This window comes from Toxorhynchites rutilus, chromosome 3 (assembly GCF_029784135.1).
Source record: "Toxorhynchites rutilus septentrionalis strain SRP chromosome 3, ASM2978413v1, whole genome shotgun sequence".
Taxonomy (NCBI): domain Eukaryota; kingdom Metazoa; phylum Arthropoda; class Insecta; order Diptera; family Culicidae; genus Toxorhynchites; species Toxorhynchites rutilus.
The window spans coordinates 276715598-276732400 of NC_073746.1; the positions used below are offsets into that span (position 1 = coordinate 276715598).

General features: G+C 37.5%; 1 protein-coding gene across 6 annotated transcripts in view; it reads left to right on the plus strand.

Moving 5' to 3' along the window:
• Positions 1–16803, plus strand: part of LOC129780142 (unconventional myosin-IXa-like) — a 170626-nt gene that overhangs the window by 62832 nt on the left and 90991 nt on the right. For 2 of the 6 annotated variants that reach the window (XM_055788124.1, XM_055788125.1), the window contains exons 1-3: positions 5662–5972; positions 10710–10820; positions 16231–16352. In XM_055788124.1, coding sequence (XP_055644099.1) covers positions 5877–5972; positions 10710–10820; positions 16231–16352 — 329 coding nt within the window. In that variant the 5' untranslated portion in view covers positions 5662–5876. Of the gene's footprint in view, positions 1–5657; positions 5973–10709; positions 10821–16230; positions 16353–16803 lie in introns of those variants that run through there. The other 4 variants (XM_055788126.1, XM_055788127.1, XM_055788122.1 and 1 more) reach the window with 3 other exon arrangements.

The window sequence follows — 16803 nt, forward strand, 5'->3', positions numbered from 1 at the left end:
CTGCTTCCCTATGGCCAAACGCTAAATTCGGACCTGTACTGCCAACAACTGGACCGCTTGAAGGTAGCACTCATGAAGAAGAGGCCATCTTTGATAAACAGAGGCCGCATTGTCTTCCATCAGGACAACGCCAGGCCACACACTTCTTTGGTGACGCGCCAGAAGCTCCGGGAGCTCGGATGGGAGGTTCTTTTGCATCCACCGTATAGTCCGGACCTTGCACCAAGTGACTACCACCTGTTTTTGTCCATGGCGAACGAGCTAGGTAGTCAGAAGTTGTTCACAAAAGAGGCCTGTGAAAATTGGCTATCCGAGTTTTTTGCCAATAAGGAAGCGAGCTTCTATAACAGGAGTATTATGAAGTTGGCATCTCGTTGGGAACAAGTCATCGAACAAAACGGCGCATATTTGACTTAAAACAGATGATTGTAACTAATTTTATGAACAAATGAAAATTAAAAAAAAATACCGCAGGACTTTTTTGACAGCCTAATATTTTCCGCTTTAAGTGATAAAATACCTTTCTCGCATAAAAATTCCATATTCTTTCGGGAGGTAGAGGAGGATTTGATGAAAAAAAATTCTTCTATCCCTGTTTTGGGCTCTCTTTGCTTTAAACTGGCTCTGATTCAAAAACTACGCTACATAGGACAATTCTGTTGTACGCATACGCAAATACGCATCAAATCTGATACTGACTGTTCAAATCCGTTGTTACGTTCTCGAGTTAAATCCTGTGGAGCGGATATCAAATCATTTTTATTTATATAGATATATTACTCTACCAGAAAAGACGAGCGAGTAATGTCGTAAGAGACGTAGGACTTCACCAACACTATCAATTTCTATAACTAATCAAATATCAACGTAGTTGTAATATCTTCAACGTTCCCAAAAACTTAATTCCCAAAGGAATAAGTTTCTTCTGCAGAACGGTAACAGAACAATACCAAATGTTGGCGACAACTATAGCAATTTAAGTGGAACGAATTTTCACCTTCAGTTTTTTCCCAACCACCAATAACTACAGAAACACCCCAAAATTCATTTTCTGTTTATTTCCTGTTTTATTATTTTATCACTTCAGAATGCATCAAATTATTATTTTCCCTGTGCGCGTAATGCAGCCCTCTTCTGGACCAAATGAATGCAGCCACAGGCAATTTTACATCTGTATCATCACTGTGTGCTGGATCGTTTACACGAAAGCGATGAGTGCGAAAGCGAGTGAGAGTTGTCCTCTGGATGTTAGGAAAATTAAGCCTCGCTTCCTGCAGCTGACGATGTTGGTGGTACTGTTAGTACTGATGATATGGGTGATTTTGCTATGCTACCGTTCCTCAGTGTGTGTTCCTCCGCATTGAGAAAATGAACGATCGGTTCGGAGAGAAACTGCGAAATTTATCCGAATCGACTATCTGTAGAATCACAAAGGGGTGGGGTTTACAACGCAATGTTTCGCTTCTCTTCAGACTTCCATTGTATTGATGAAAATCGTTGTATGTGGCAGCGGCATCAGGAATGAAAAGGATAGTAGATAACCGCCCGCTTCGATTCGTTGTCTTATTTTTCATATTTTTCACATTGTCATGTTCCCCTTGAATAGAACGATATGCACGGTGAATAACTGCGCTTGTTTACATAGTGGTTATGATGTATTCAAATTGTATTCCGCTGTTACTTTAGTTGCCGGTTTTGTTCGGTACAATTTGAAGAGCACCAATTGGGCCAACCAAAATGTGGGATTAAGGGTTACTTTCGTGAAACCTTCAGAAGCATTTTTTGTTGAACACTTTTGTCTAAAATGTCATCTTTTTACTAAAAACTCGTCATTGCGTCAAAGATCAATATATATATGAGCAACAAATTCTTCCATAGGTACACGTACCGTACCTCTGGAGAAGTGTTCAGACCAGTACAGCTTTATTGCAGTGTTATTTTTTGAAATACGCTCCAATTTCCCGAGATCAACGGAGTTGTGCAGAAAAATAATCAGCAGATGAAACCATGAATCACGTTGATACTGTGGGTTTATTGTTTTGAATAGATTTCTCATAGATCAACCAAATTTTGTGTTCAAAGGACTATCCAGCGTTACCACATTGAATTTTGTATTTTTTCAGAAAAAATCTGTATATCTGTGTTTTTAGCAAAAAAAAAAATGTATCAAAAAAGTAAAATAAAAGGTTTATTTTCATTTTGAATTTATTTTTCTTATTTATGGGTTGTTAAAGTCGTATCAATACAACAAATGAATAATAGAAAGGTTTTCTCAAAATCCTCTGAATTGTATGATGTTTATACGTGGTTTTGCTGAACTTTGCCTTCAAACTTTACGTCAATTTTATTCTTGAAGCTCCTCCTTGTGCCGATACATAGTTCTTCGATTTGAAAATAGAGTGCCAACCGATTTCCGAACTTTGTTTTGTTGGAAATTATTTGCTCAACGGACGCAGATGAATGCTATCAACAAGCGTCTGAAAGCCTGTTTAAGTTTTATCCCATCTGTTTGTGTACATTTTATGGGACATTTCTCAGCATAGAAATAATCTACAAAAAATGGAAGGACATCATTTAGGTTTTTAATGAACTTTAAGGGAAAAGTACATGAGAAATATTAGACAGCCGTTCGAATGAATTTTCGAACTTTTCGCCCATCATTTTCTGCACAATATTGCTGGTAACCGTATTTGCTATCTTGTTCAAAAATTTTTCCATGTGAACTAGTAAAAAGCCAAGCGTAAGGTTGTACTGGTAGGTTGAAATGGGTTTACGCAGATAAATTTGCCCGTGAGTTGATGGTTTGTCATGGGATCTGTAGTTGTGGAGAGAAGACAAAGATTTTCATCACTGGGGTAATAATGGATGGAAAAGTTTACAAGGAGAACTGGATTTTGCCATTCATTCGATCACACAAAGGTCCGGAGAAGTTCTGACCTGACTTGGAAAGCTGCCATTACAGCCGGGATATCGTGAAGTGGTAGAAAGAGAACAAATCGATTCATTGAAAAAAAACTATCAATCCAACCCAAATTGTCCGGATTTTCGTCCCATCGATAGATATTGTGCAATTATCAAAGACAAACTGAAAAAATGTGGCAGAACCATAAAAAACTAACTCACATGGAACAGTGGTGGGACAAGATAGTAAATACGGTTACCAGCAATACTATGCAGAAAATGATGGGTAGATCACACGAAAAGTTCGGAAATTCAAAATATTGAACTCCCGGTTAGGCTGACGCCATATGAGCCTTAATAAAAATATATATTTTGGATAAAAAAAAAAATGTCCTACTTTATGCGACCTAATTACAACTGAAACAGACTTTACAAACGACCTTAGTAATTGATACATAAAATTCTTATTACGCATTTTGACATCCAACAGCTGGGACTCAGTTATATCTGAGTCACACATTTTTTTCCTCATGAGATTCGTCTTGAGTAGCCTGAATTTGTTATCCAAGCATTGTCTATGCTTCAAAGAATTGAAGGAATTTTCGCATCGTATCATTGAGGTTTTAGTGCTCCCGTGGCCGAGTGGTTAGCGTCCCACATTATCATGCCGGGGGTTCGGGTTCGATTCCCGTTCGGGCCGGGCGATTTTTCGTCAAAGAAATTTCTTCCGACTTGCTTGCACTGTGCTCACGTGTATTCTTGAGCTTGCCACTCCAGAGTACATTCATGGCGTGTTATCCGGCAATGAAATCTCAATTTAGTACTACTAATAAAAATGACGCAAGTAATACTATGTTGAGAAGGCAAAAGTTCCACTGGGAACGTTAGTGTCATCCAAAAAGAAAAAGATCATTAAGGTTTGAAACCTTAACGAAATTTTGAGGGTTCATCAAGGCCTTAGTTTTGATAACCGTATATCTGAAATCAAATCGCTTAGGAATCTGTTTCACGAGCTCAGTATATAAGTCACAAATCGATTTGAAGGTCAACTTCCTAGCTGCATCCAAGTATGGAAAAGTTCATTCGCTCATTTCTCTACACCTGATTACAAATCACTATTGTATCTGCTTGAAATAATCATGGCGAAAAGAATGCAGCAAACAATCGTGAGATTGCACGATGAATCATTTTACACTCCCCGACCATCTTCATTCGGGACTAATGAAAACATAACAAAACAAAGAGTGGAAAACAACATTAAATGAATGAATATTCTTTTGGAAGAATCGCGCGAAACAAAATAACAAGTGAGTCAAAATAGATTGAATCTGCATGTATGTATGATTTTATTTTCCCTTGTACTCTTTTCCTTGTCAGCATTCAAGTGCACATGAAACGAAAAGAATAGTTTTAGTTCTTCAAATCGCCCAAGACAATCGCTTAACAACTGCCTACAACGAAAGTCATCTCGTTGCGTTGCGTTCAACATTTTTATAAATCGTGGTATGTATGTATGTACTGTAATGAATTAAATATTTAAAATTAAATTTGAAAAAAATCTGTAAATTATGTATCTTTGCTGTAAATCTGTTATTCTGTATATACAGATTCTGTATCTGAAATTTGACGAAAAATCTGTAAAATACAGCAGGGTGATAACCCTGCTGTTTGGTTATTTCGTACTATAATGGTTCCTGAATTATTGACAGTGTGTTTGTGAAGGTGAAATTTAGAATGTATCGAAATTAAGAAAATTCGAGAGTATCATGGAGGTATCACAGCGTTAGAGTCACGTTATCTTCATTTTAAGAGGGGACCCCGATCTGGAAAATCGAAAAAATCAAATTTTAGTTTTTTTTACAATTTTGGGATGTTTAGGCCCTTAGAAATTATGTCCTAAAAGAATTTTTCGATATTTGAATTCGTTGGAAAGTTACAGCCAAAAGTATGAAGTCATTTCAAGAGATATAGCATTTCTGTACAAATTATTAAACGTATTTCTCTCTAAATCATGTTTTTTGATCTGGTATTATCGATATCTCAGGATATACTCGACCGATTTGGTCGTAATTTTTTATCAGCATGTAAAAATGGATTACCTAAACCGTTACATAGCCGTTTTTTGATATCTCATATTTTCGATTTTACTATGAGTTTCTAAGTCTGCGGTTTTTCATGAAAAATAACTCAATTTTAACAAAAATGGTCGCCATTTTGGCCATTCTTCAAATTTTCTAAAACTCCTTTGTAACGCTTTCCTCAAGTCCTCAAGTCCTCGTCCTCAAGTTTCAAAATATTCATTGGAATTTGTTCTACGACTCCCAGTTACTGCAGAATTGGTACCAGCAAGGTACCAATTTTCACACAGCATCTACGCATCCAACTGTCAACAGTGTAATAATCATTATTCGTACACTCAAAGATGGAAAATACATCTTCAAATATACCTAAAATACGCCATAAATAAAATATACCAAATATACGCAAAATACCCGTATACTTCAATTTATTTGCAACATCCTGAAAAAAATCACGAAAATACATTATTTTCCGACCTTGCAGACAAGAGTCCCCCCTTAAGAATAAAAAAAACACAGTATTAGTTTTAAGATCAGTTATATCTTCGTACAATTAGTGCCATCATTCCGAAAAATGTATAAGAATGAAAGCAAATTGAATAGGTACCCTCAGTTTACGAATCAGTTTAAAACCAGCCCTCATGTTATTTTTGTAACGGATACATCACCATCACCCATCAGCAGCAGCAGTGATAAAGCGAGACTCAACAAATTCGTAGAATCCAGTCAGCTGTACGAATAAATGTGTGTACGTGAGTTTAATGTTTTCGCAAAAGCCACCATCGCGCGACTAGGCGACGCGCGTTTTCTCAGTGGCGAAAAGTGACGCCGCGAATGAGGAAATAATCGTTGCTCGGCAAGTGATAAGAAAAAAAAACAAAATAATACAACAGAAATATGGCAGGCCGAAGAAGAAGCAATGATAATCATGAGAGCCGCAAACTGCTCTACTATGATGACTTCGTTACGCTGGACTCGACGGTTATGATAAAGGTAAAGAAACGCAGTGATCTTCAGCAGCAGGTGGTCCGGTTCTGCTGTCGAAAATTTTCTTTTTACAGTTCACAGGGCAAAACTTATGGCACCGCTGCATTGCACACAATTCTGTGTTTAACTCTTATAAATGCTAACTTTATGGAGCGAGTGGCTTAAAATTGGATTAACCCGGCAAGTATTCTTTCGGTTTCGGCTCTGTGACGAATCAACAACGTTTTTGTTCCTCAAGTGGGTTTCGCAGAAAATGGCTGGAAACAGAGTTCCGAGGAAAGACTAGCTCTTTCTCGGATTTATGATTATGATTTTGTACATTTTTGTGTTAGTTCCAAAATGCATGAGATTATCAGAAAAAGCCGTTGGCGCTAGCAGCTAGCATTTTGAATAACACAAAATCCATAACCGGTTTGTTTTTCGTTACCGTGGGATGTTGCTTCCAATTATGTACAAGCACCTCGGTTTTCTCTCCTCAGATATATCTAATCAATTTCAATGTTCTATCGACGGCTGTCGGCAGTTTATATGCAGATGATACCCAACCCATTATAAATTCTATTTGATGTTGTAGATGGTCTAGGTAACTGGCGTGATTTTACACACTCGAATTCCATGAATAAATGATGCAAGAATTCACTCTTAGCTAAGGATATGATTTAGAGGGTGTTCATTATGTTCACTACAATATACTCTTAAAATTTTCAAAAACTATTGGCAATGTGGTGTGTTAAATACAGGGTGCGCTAACAAAATTTGCGAATTTTTGTTATTATTAATTTCATATGCTTTTTCCTGCATAAATCATTCCTATTCAGTTATTTCAGTTAAATCATTTTTATTTGGCTTATTAAAATAAAAATTCAATATGTCCTCCATTTTTGTCAATCACCTCGATGAGGCAATTCCTGAACTTAGAAGATACCTTGTGAACGTAATCGTCCGACATTGACTGCCATGTCCTTTACACAGCATTGTACATTGCCATCATAACTTATCTAAACAAAGGTATAGGCAGCGTTGCCAATTTTCCAGTTTAAACCGGTTTCTTCCAGTTTTTTTTTCGATCCAGTCATTCAGTTGAACCCTAAAATCTTCCAGTTTTTTGGAAGATCGTCCAGTTTTACCCAGTTTTTTATATGTGTGGTCTAGTTTTACCCAACTTATGTAAAATAAATTTACGATGATAAATATTATCTCTCCCTCTAGCTTCCTATTTATGACATTTATCGTTCGACGTTGGATCGATTCCGTTCAATTGGACGGTGTTTTGTTGAAAATGCCAAAACAAAGAGATCTGTCGAATGCTGGAAATTAAAAAAAACTACTTCAAAAACTGAGGATTACTCAATTTTTGTCTTATTAAGGGGGTATTCTAGTGTAGAGACACGAATTTCGGACGTTTTTTCGAACTCCGTAAAAATAAAACAAAGAATATTTTTACTATCCATTATATCATTATTCGTTTATCTATCTTTCAACAATAAAACAAAAATAGGACGGAAAAAAAATATTCATAATTAGAATAGTTACATGCTGGTGAAGTTAGGGTGTTCAAAAAAAAGTTGTGCCATGGCGTACACGATTCCAGTCCTTCTGGTTATCTGAAACAAAAAAATCGAACAGATTCTGAATCAGTAAAGATGTCGCTATGGCATGAACCTCGGACAAGTCAAAAACATGGGTTTTAACAAAATGGCGGCCGTTTGAAAACAAAAATGCTGTTTAAAACGTTTTTTTTTGCGTTTACCGATTTTTTAAAAATAGTAAAATTAAAAAGTTATAATTTTTTATTGGTTCATGCGATAGAGAGATGTATGCAGATTATTTTCATATAAATTTGACATAAATCGGTTCAGTAGAACTTGAGATATCGTGTACGCCAGTTAGAAAAAAACTAGTTCTGAGAGAAACGCGTTTGAAGTTCATTGTGATGGCCGTAACAGGTTAGATACCACATCACTAAGATGGCTCTAACTAGGTAAATAATAGGATTTTCGATAAGTCCTTTCTAGAGTATATTCTTGAATGCCTAAACTACAGAAATATGGTAAAAAAAAAATTTCGATTTTTTCAGATTTCTAGACTAGAATACCCCCTTAAAAGCCTACCCAAGAATCTACACTGTGTTTCAATTTATAAAAATATCAGATTTCTAGGTCCTCCAAACCATTCTGAAGTTCAGACTATTTGATCTGCCATTTCATCCAGCACTGGTACAATGCATAGGAAGAAAACTTACCCAAAATAGTTCATAGAGCCCGCGTGCTATGTTAGCTTTGAGTTTATATAAACATCAGATGTTACAGATCCTTCAAATTATTCTAAAGTTCAGAAGGTCATAGAGTAAATGGTCTCCATTGACTTTAATTGATATGAGTATAAAACCCAAGTAACCTTGCTTTCGTTTACATTAAATGAATATTAGTTTCTCATGGTTACTCAAAAAAGTTTTAGTTCTAAATATCATTAGTTTAATGCATAATTTAAACTCCCCTCAAAAACTAATGCATACGTTGCATAAAATGCATATGAACCATCGTGTATATTTTGTAAAAAGCATACTATGCATATTTTTTCAAAAATACTTTCTCGAGCAAGAGGAAATGTCTAAGGAAACCTCATTTTGATCTTGATACCGAAATTTGATTTGGACAAGCCTAATGTAAGAAGTAAATTAGCAATGAATAATACCAACAAAAATTGAGAGAAATAGCTTCTCACTTCCAAAATTTGATAATTTTTGGTATTTTGGTATTGGCAATACTTAAGCAGTGTTGTTTTAGCATTGTAGTATTGAAACAATATTGTGGAAAGTTGTCTATGGTATTTTCTCATGCTCATATCTCATGCTAATTCGTACCGAGACTCTTCAAGTTTTGCCCAAAGAAAACCATCCTCAAATATTGTTTAACAGTAATTACAGTTACAGTTTTATGAGCTACATATAAATACTACATGAAGCTTCAACGAAAATTCTATTTCTCAAGCATTGGAATAGGCAAAAAATCATTTTAGATAAATCACAGCCGATCATCTCAAGGGGGTAGTACACTATGGAAACTTGAAAACATAAAAACAACATTTCTGGCTTAAAATATTCTCTGGGACGTCTACTTTACTGTAGTGTTTGTCCCAGTTTTTTCTGATGCTCCGTTCTAAAGTTACAAGCCAATAAGTGGACCTAAGTCTCTGAGTAAGGAGTGCGGATCCAAAATTTAAAAAACTGGTAGGAGTTCTACCTCCGGAACGGTCCATCCGATTTTGATGAAATAGGTTTTCCAAGATTCTCCACTAAATTTCCTGTCATCGTACGTAGGATTTTTTGATATTTTGAAAAATATAATTTTGGTGAATCTTTCTGTCTCGACTTTTGAGGCCAAAATGCAATTTGTTTACAAAAAATGTCGCCATTTCATCAAAAATAAATATTTTGAAAAATCCTACGTACGATGACAGAAAATATATTCAAGTTCAACAAACCGGTTGCGGCTATTCAGGGTACAGTCCAATTGACACCATTTATTTTTTTTTGTTTGTTATATGACATATACCTAATAAAACTGTGATATCAGATTAACCATAGTAATTTATTTTCTCGTTGAAAAAAATCGCGAAAATCACATACTTTTTATGATGTCTATAGTGTACTACCCCCTTAAAATAAAATTTTTTTAAGAGCAATCTTCCAGTTTTTAGAAAAGTATTATTGGCAACCCTGGGTATAGGTATCTTTTGTTCTCGTTGAGGTACCGAGGTTCAATTCCCAATATTTTTCTCAAAAAAAAACCCAGCGTATTCTGTATGTTTACTAAATCGCTTTGAGCTTATTCCTCTTTATATCCGAGTTGGAGTAGTTGCTATTGAATTTTCATTCTCATTTTTATCCATCACGCCACACTGATATTCTGGACGTCGTGAAGATGATGATTGTCTGACTGACGAATGAGACGAACGGGAAACCCTCACCAGCCTCCATCGAATTGTTTGACACCTCTCTCTAGAACTTCCGGTTAGTATGTGTATCGTTGTAATTGATAAAGACGTGACTCGATGCCAAACCATAAACCACGCGATTCTGCGTGGAAAAAATAACAATGAAACGTGGCTGGCGCTAGTGCATGGTGCGCTTTCCATTGGAAGTTCGATTGAAAATTTTACACCGAGAGAGAGTGACTCATAACCGCACGTATGCATACATCTTGGGAAGAAAACAACCCATGCCCAACTGGCTCAGCGGATGAACCGGACCGTCAGTCCACTTGGGAATCGTGTGAATGGTTAATCTTCTCCATCTCTCGCCCGTAACCGGCTCGTCGTCGTCGTCGTAGGCTTGTTAACGCCATGACAAGGGTCTACGCATCGCGGAGGAAAAACAGGTTATAACACTTTCATTTTTGTGCTTTGATTCCTCACGCGTCGCTGCGCACTCCGCACGCTGTTGGTAATTGCAAAATAGCGACCGGAAATTCAAACTATTTATTGATTATAGTGCGGCACAGGTGGCCGAGGGGGTAGATCGAAACTAGGAAATTGTTGTTCTTTTTCTTTCTCGGCTCTCTGGAGTTTCGACACATGAGATTGGAAAAGATTTCCTCAAGCTGGTACTATGAACCAAGGGACGTAAGGTTTATGTTTTCATTCACTGTCATTTCTCAGTTGATACAACACTCGTTATGTATTTATACCATCGTTTCAACATTCAACAATTAATTTATTCTTTACTGTTTCTGTTTTTTGCAGGTGTATGTTGGGGCGCTATCCCTTCACTATGAAGCACTCAGTGTGGAAGCCTCGAAGCAGACTACGGCAGAGGAAATTGTTTCCTGTATCGTAGAAAGGCTCGGATTAACGGTAGGTGATATTTTGGATGGAACCAAATGCAACTCTTTTGAATGTAACCTGGATTGGGAGCATCTTCGAAGAAGATATGAATTCGTTGTTTCGAGGATGGCTCCTCCGAGAAACAATAAACTTGTCAGAGTGCCTTCTATATTTTATTTTTCAATGTATCGGTACTGGGTTTTATGCTGATTTCCATTTTGACCATTGTTTCAGCCTTACTTCTATAGTCTATTTCTTGAACTTTTCCCCTAAAACGGCCTATCATCTTGTTTGCCAGCCAAATTTTAATTTCGCTTGGACTTCTCGTCGCTTGCAGTTGCATCCTTCTCCAGCTTTTCCTCCACAACCAACCGGATTCCACACCTTAGGAAACACAATGACCAGAGTACTACTGCTTGGTTTGAAAAGCGACAGCTTGCCAAGTCGGGCTAGGAAAGGCAATCAACCTCTTGCTGCTCCACAAAAGGTAGTCTCCTGCAGACAATCCTTTTGATAAATTTCCTGAGGTAAATGAGTGCTCCCCTGGTCGAGTGGTTAGCGTCACATCTTATCATGCCGGGGGTTCGGGTTCGATTCCCGTTCTGACCGGAAGATTTTTCGTCGAAGAAAGTTCTTCCGACCTGCACTGGTATACGCGCATTCTAGAACTTGCCACTCAGAATTAATTCAAGGCATAGAAATCTCAACTAGGTACTAATGAAAATGACGCAAGTAACACTACATTATGACGACAAGTTCTTTTGGGAACGTTAGTGCCATGTAAGAAGAAGAAGAAGAAATGGTTTCTGATGTGACCACTTTCAAAACACCACTTTTTAGTCCGTAGCAACGTATTGATCAGGAAGTTTTTTCGTTTTTTCGGGAACTTTGACCTTTTTGCAGTCTTTTGGGGCACTCTGTCGATCGAACAGGGTATACAATTCTTGTACAGAACTTTTTTCCGTTCTCCATAGCTCTCGTCGGCTTATCGTAACGTATGCAACATAATTAGTCGACGAAAATGTGTTGCATATGATTTTTCTATTCGTGACATTGTGGAGACTGAAGCTTTAGTCCATTGTCGAGTAATTAGGCATAAAACCGATATGTTTATCTCTCACAAATTTGCATACAAAGTCGCGAAAATGTAGTCACATGGCATTTCCTAATGTTCACTTCCATGCTATTTTTCGAGCACCAGTCCAGATAAACATCTTAGTCCATTTGAGAGGACAATTTCAGGTCATCTGTATTAGAGATAGGCGAACGCTCACGAGCCACTTACACTCTGTCCAACTTTTATAAGACCACCCTGATTCTATTTCGTTGCAACACAAACAGATACAATTTCAACAAGATACATTCATACATTGTTGAATGCTTAGAATAAAGTATATTTAACTTCAATTTCGTTCAAAAGAGTTGTTTGTTTATTTATTGTGCTTAAATATGATAATTTCAGCTGTCTAGTTTCTATAAGACCATTCAAAGTATTATCAATGAAAAATTCAAAACGATCGGCTGATTTACATGTCAATAACAACCTTGACCTTTCGGCTAAAAACCTGGAAAATTCGTGTTGGAATACTTATTACCAAATGCTGCTGAACGATTTTCTCGATATTGTTTCCATGTTTCCGAAATTGCGACCTTGAGCTCTTCAATCGTAGTGTACCGTTTTCCCTCAGTGTACATTCTGCGTACAAGGTCCCCGAAGATTTTCAACATGATTCAAGTCTGGTGAGCGAGCCGGCCAGACTAAAAAAAATAGGTTTTTGGTCCTTAATCCATTGCTTAGTTTCCTTGCTGATATGAATATGATATGATTTGTGAATTTTTTGTGACGATATCCACGCAAAAACGGTAGGAGAGAGGTTTCAAGAACATATATGTAATCCTCGAATGATGTGAAAGCTATTTTGAGCTTTCCGGTTGCACAGAATCCCGCCCAAACCATGCACGAGATTCCACCAAAATTCCTGGTTGAAAAAATACTGTTCCTTCTTCCGTAAATCACGCCAGTAGCCGTTGAAACCATCAGAACCATCCTAATTGAACTTGTCTTCGTCAGTGAAGATAACCTATGAATTGAAGAACCTTTCGTTATGGTGTATAGCAAAATGTATTCTGTTGGAAACATTCTTTGTCACAACATACCATGTCCCACTGTCGGTTCATGTGAGCTTTGGCAAAACTCAGACGTCTCCCGATGTGAGATGGTGTAAGATGAGGAGCATTAACCGTATAAACCCTTTTTATGTGAAGACTTTTTACCAAAACATGACGAATCGTCACCCGAGTAATATTTCAATTGAAATATTGCATTGTTTGCATAAGCAATTTTAAGGTATGTTTTAGCTATTTCCCGCTTATTCCGGTCAGAAAGCTTCGATTTACGTAGAGCTCTCTCCTTCTTACCGAATCCTTGAGGATTCGTCAAATAATTGAGCAATACTTGATGGGATCGTCCAATCTGGCGAGAAATTTGTCTGATACCAACATTTTCTTGGTGAAATGCATCGATTTGTCTTTCTTCTCTCTTCGTTAGCACTTTTCCCTTTGGCATTTCCAGATTTATTGATCAAAACAACTAAAACAACGGAAAAATGTAACTGGTCTTATTGAAAAATACAAAACCTTTACGCTCAGCGCTTGCACACACATATATGAAAATCATGCAGTGTAGTCACCAATGCCAATACACTAGAATATAAGTTGAAGCATTGTTTGTTTACCATGGCACGAAGCAGCCGATAATCTGGTCTGGTCTTATAGAAGTTGGACAGAGTGTATAAGCCACTTACGAGCCACTTATAACGACCGTACGATCCACGGTTCTGTTCTCTTTTATCGTTTAATTTTTGGTAGAAGAGTGAGAGGCATTTATGCTGCATGCTGCTTTATATTATTTACTAGTTGACCCGGCAAACTTCATCCCGCCCAGTATGAATGTTTTGTTATGAATGCTTTCAAACATTCACAACACCTCCGATGGGGAAGAGTGTCAAACCACTATTGACACATTTCGTGCCTCTGAAACCTCCACATGCCAAATTTGGTTCCATTTGCTTGATTAGTTCTCGTGTTATTCATACCCCTCCTCTTTAGAGATGGACGAGGAGTGTTGAACCACCTCAGAAACATATATTGCCCCATAACACCTCCATATGTCAAATTTGATTCCATTCACTTGATTAGTTCTTGAATTATGCAGAAATTTTTCAATTACTTCTCGAGTTATGCAGAAATTTGTGTTTGGCAGCCTCCCCCCCCCCCTCTCTCTCTCCTTAGGGAGTCTCGAACTATCATAAGATCCTTCCCCGGAAACCCCTACATACAAATTATCATATCGATCGTGCCCTAGAGGGGTGGGGGCAAAATGATTTCAATCCGTAGAAGAGGCGAAGGAAAAAGCGACGCGGCTTTTGAACGCCATCACAAAAGAAGAGTTTCAGCACTGCTTCGAACAATGGAAAAACGTATGGAAAGGTGTGTGAGGAACCAAGGGGAGTATAATGAAGGAGAGCATATCGGTGCACCGTAGTTTTTAAAATATAACCCTTTTTCGTAACCAGTCTCGTTATTTAATGACCATACCTCGTACTACCTTGATCAAAACAACATTTGTCATTGACATTCTATATAGTTTGTAGTGTGATAGTTTCAAATTTCTAAAAGTTACGCTGTATTGCTATTGTGCGTGCCTCGATTTTGTACAGTTTGCACAATTTGTGAAATCAATCGTTATTTGTGAACATTTAGCTAAAAACGGAACGAATACCATTAAGCAACCACCGAATTCACCTGATTAGACTCCCTGCGACTTCTTCCTATTCGAACGACTCAAGAGACCACGTTTCAGCACCCGAGATGAGATAATGGAAAAATCGAAGATGACGCTGATTGTCATACCGCAAATCAAATATAATAAATGTTTCGAGGATTGGATCAAGCGCTCGCATAAGTGCGTTGCAGTCGATGGGGAGTACTTTGAAGGAGACAATATTGATATTCATGTTTTAATCTTGTATGTTCCATTTCCTGAATAAATTCCGGGAGCTTTTAGATCAAGGTGGTATATAGACTATTTTTGCGCTTCATGGTCATCAGGGAGAAGTTCGATGAATTGGTTGGCAAACTTCATGCCTCTGTTGATCCATAAGTTGCTGTTATAGCTGATCTAAACAAATATTGGAGCCACATTTGGTATAATTTTGAAACTGTTTTTCAAATTGAACCTTCTTGTTATAAGATATTTCATTGTTTGATGTTTCAAGGATTTTATGGTTGATTATCAACAATAGTCAAATATTCAATGTTTTAAATGTGCTTTAAATGCTAATGACTAGTCGAACTCCTTGTACGTTCAATAACCTGGAAAGTCCTGTTGGACATAACGGAAATCATGTTTTCAAAATATTTTGTACGATATTTTCAACCGCTTCAAGCACATCAATGCTATTGTATTGCTCCTTATTACCGTAGATTCGTCTGACAATAATTCTCAAAAAAAATTCCACTGGATTTATTACTCAAATTCAAATTAAACTTTCTTGTTTTGAAAAGATTACCTGCAGTTTAAAAACAGAAAATAGAACAAAAACAAAAAAAAATGAAGGGTTGTGCCCGAAACACGGTAGCATTGTTAACGTAGGACTACGAAACAATTCGAATTTTCGAAATATTCGGGAAATTATTTAGATTGAAACAATTTTAAATGAAAATTTCCGCGGTGTTAAATGTAGGTCTGGTTTATCGTGGATAATACTCAATAATTGTTTGTTTCGTCACACATCATTGAAGCTATGTTCAACTAACTGAGTAAGAAGTATTCACAAAATCTTTAAAAAACTAAAAAAATATTGGACTAATTATATAAACATCAAGCTTGTCACCCTTATTTTTTATTCAGTTCGAACAAGTCGTTTACTCATTTGACAGAGAATTATCGTGTATTATTTTTAACAAAACTCATTAAATATCCGGATGCTGTCGAAACAAAAGATGTTATGACTAGGTCAAGTGGAAACTGGAGCTCTTTTTCTCACTATTCACAGAAAGGATATTGATAATTGATACTCATAATATTTAAAATTATTACGATTATGTGTTTTAACAAATTCCTAAATATTATTACCCCAAAATACATCACCGATCCAGCTCGAACAATTTCCATAGTCCCCCATGTTTGTTTTTTCACGCTCACCGGTCGTGAAAACTGTTTACGCCTGGAGGCGTTACGCGAGGCCAGCAAAGGCAACAAAACAGAAACCACTCCACTATGTAAACAAGTTGCCTTCAGTATTAATCTCACGTGTTTCCCTTCGCCCACCGGGAGTCGTTTTCCCTTTTCAGCTTTTCATTCCCCGGCCCTTGCCTAGGACAGATTCGAAGATTTGTTTTATAATTTAACCCGTTCTTTTTTTCTTTCTTCTTACAGGGTAACAACTATGAGCTGGCTGAAGTGGCCGGCGAATGCAAAGAACGGCGGCTATCGCCCCACGAAAAACCCGTCTCCGTGATGCTGCTGTGGCCAATGCATTCGGAGAAGGATTTTCATAGGTAGGCTTTTCTGTGTACAAAATTAACCAGAATTCTTGTGAAGAATCGCACTCAGCTCGATTCCCCATAGCATACCACTTTACGCGACGGTACAGCTCCGTCACCGGCCGGTCTGTCAAACTCCGATGAATCATATTTCTGTTTGGCCAATCGCCAATGAATTCGGCACGAGTCACGCCGTCGTTTATTGCGTCCAGATTCTCCGACAGGCAGTTTGTGAGCAAGTCAAAACTTTGCATCACACGACCGCCATTACTGAAACCATCCACGAACCACTTCCCTCCCGTCTTCCATGAGTAATAGAAAAGCAAACAAGCGATTTGTTTTGCCAGCGATATAAAATTTCCCAAAATATTTTTCCACCCGCCAAATCAAACCCGCCCTCTATCCGACAAATGGGAAGCTCTTTCCATCTTGTTTGGTTTTCTAGTTTTTTTTCGTTCGTCCAGAT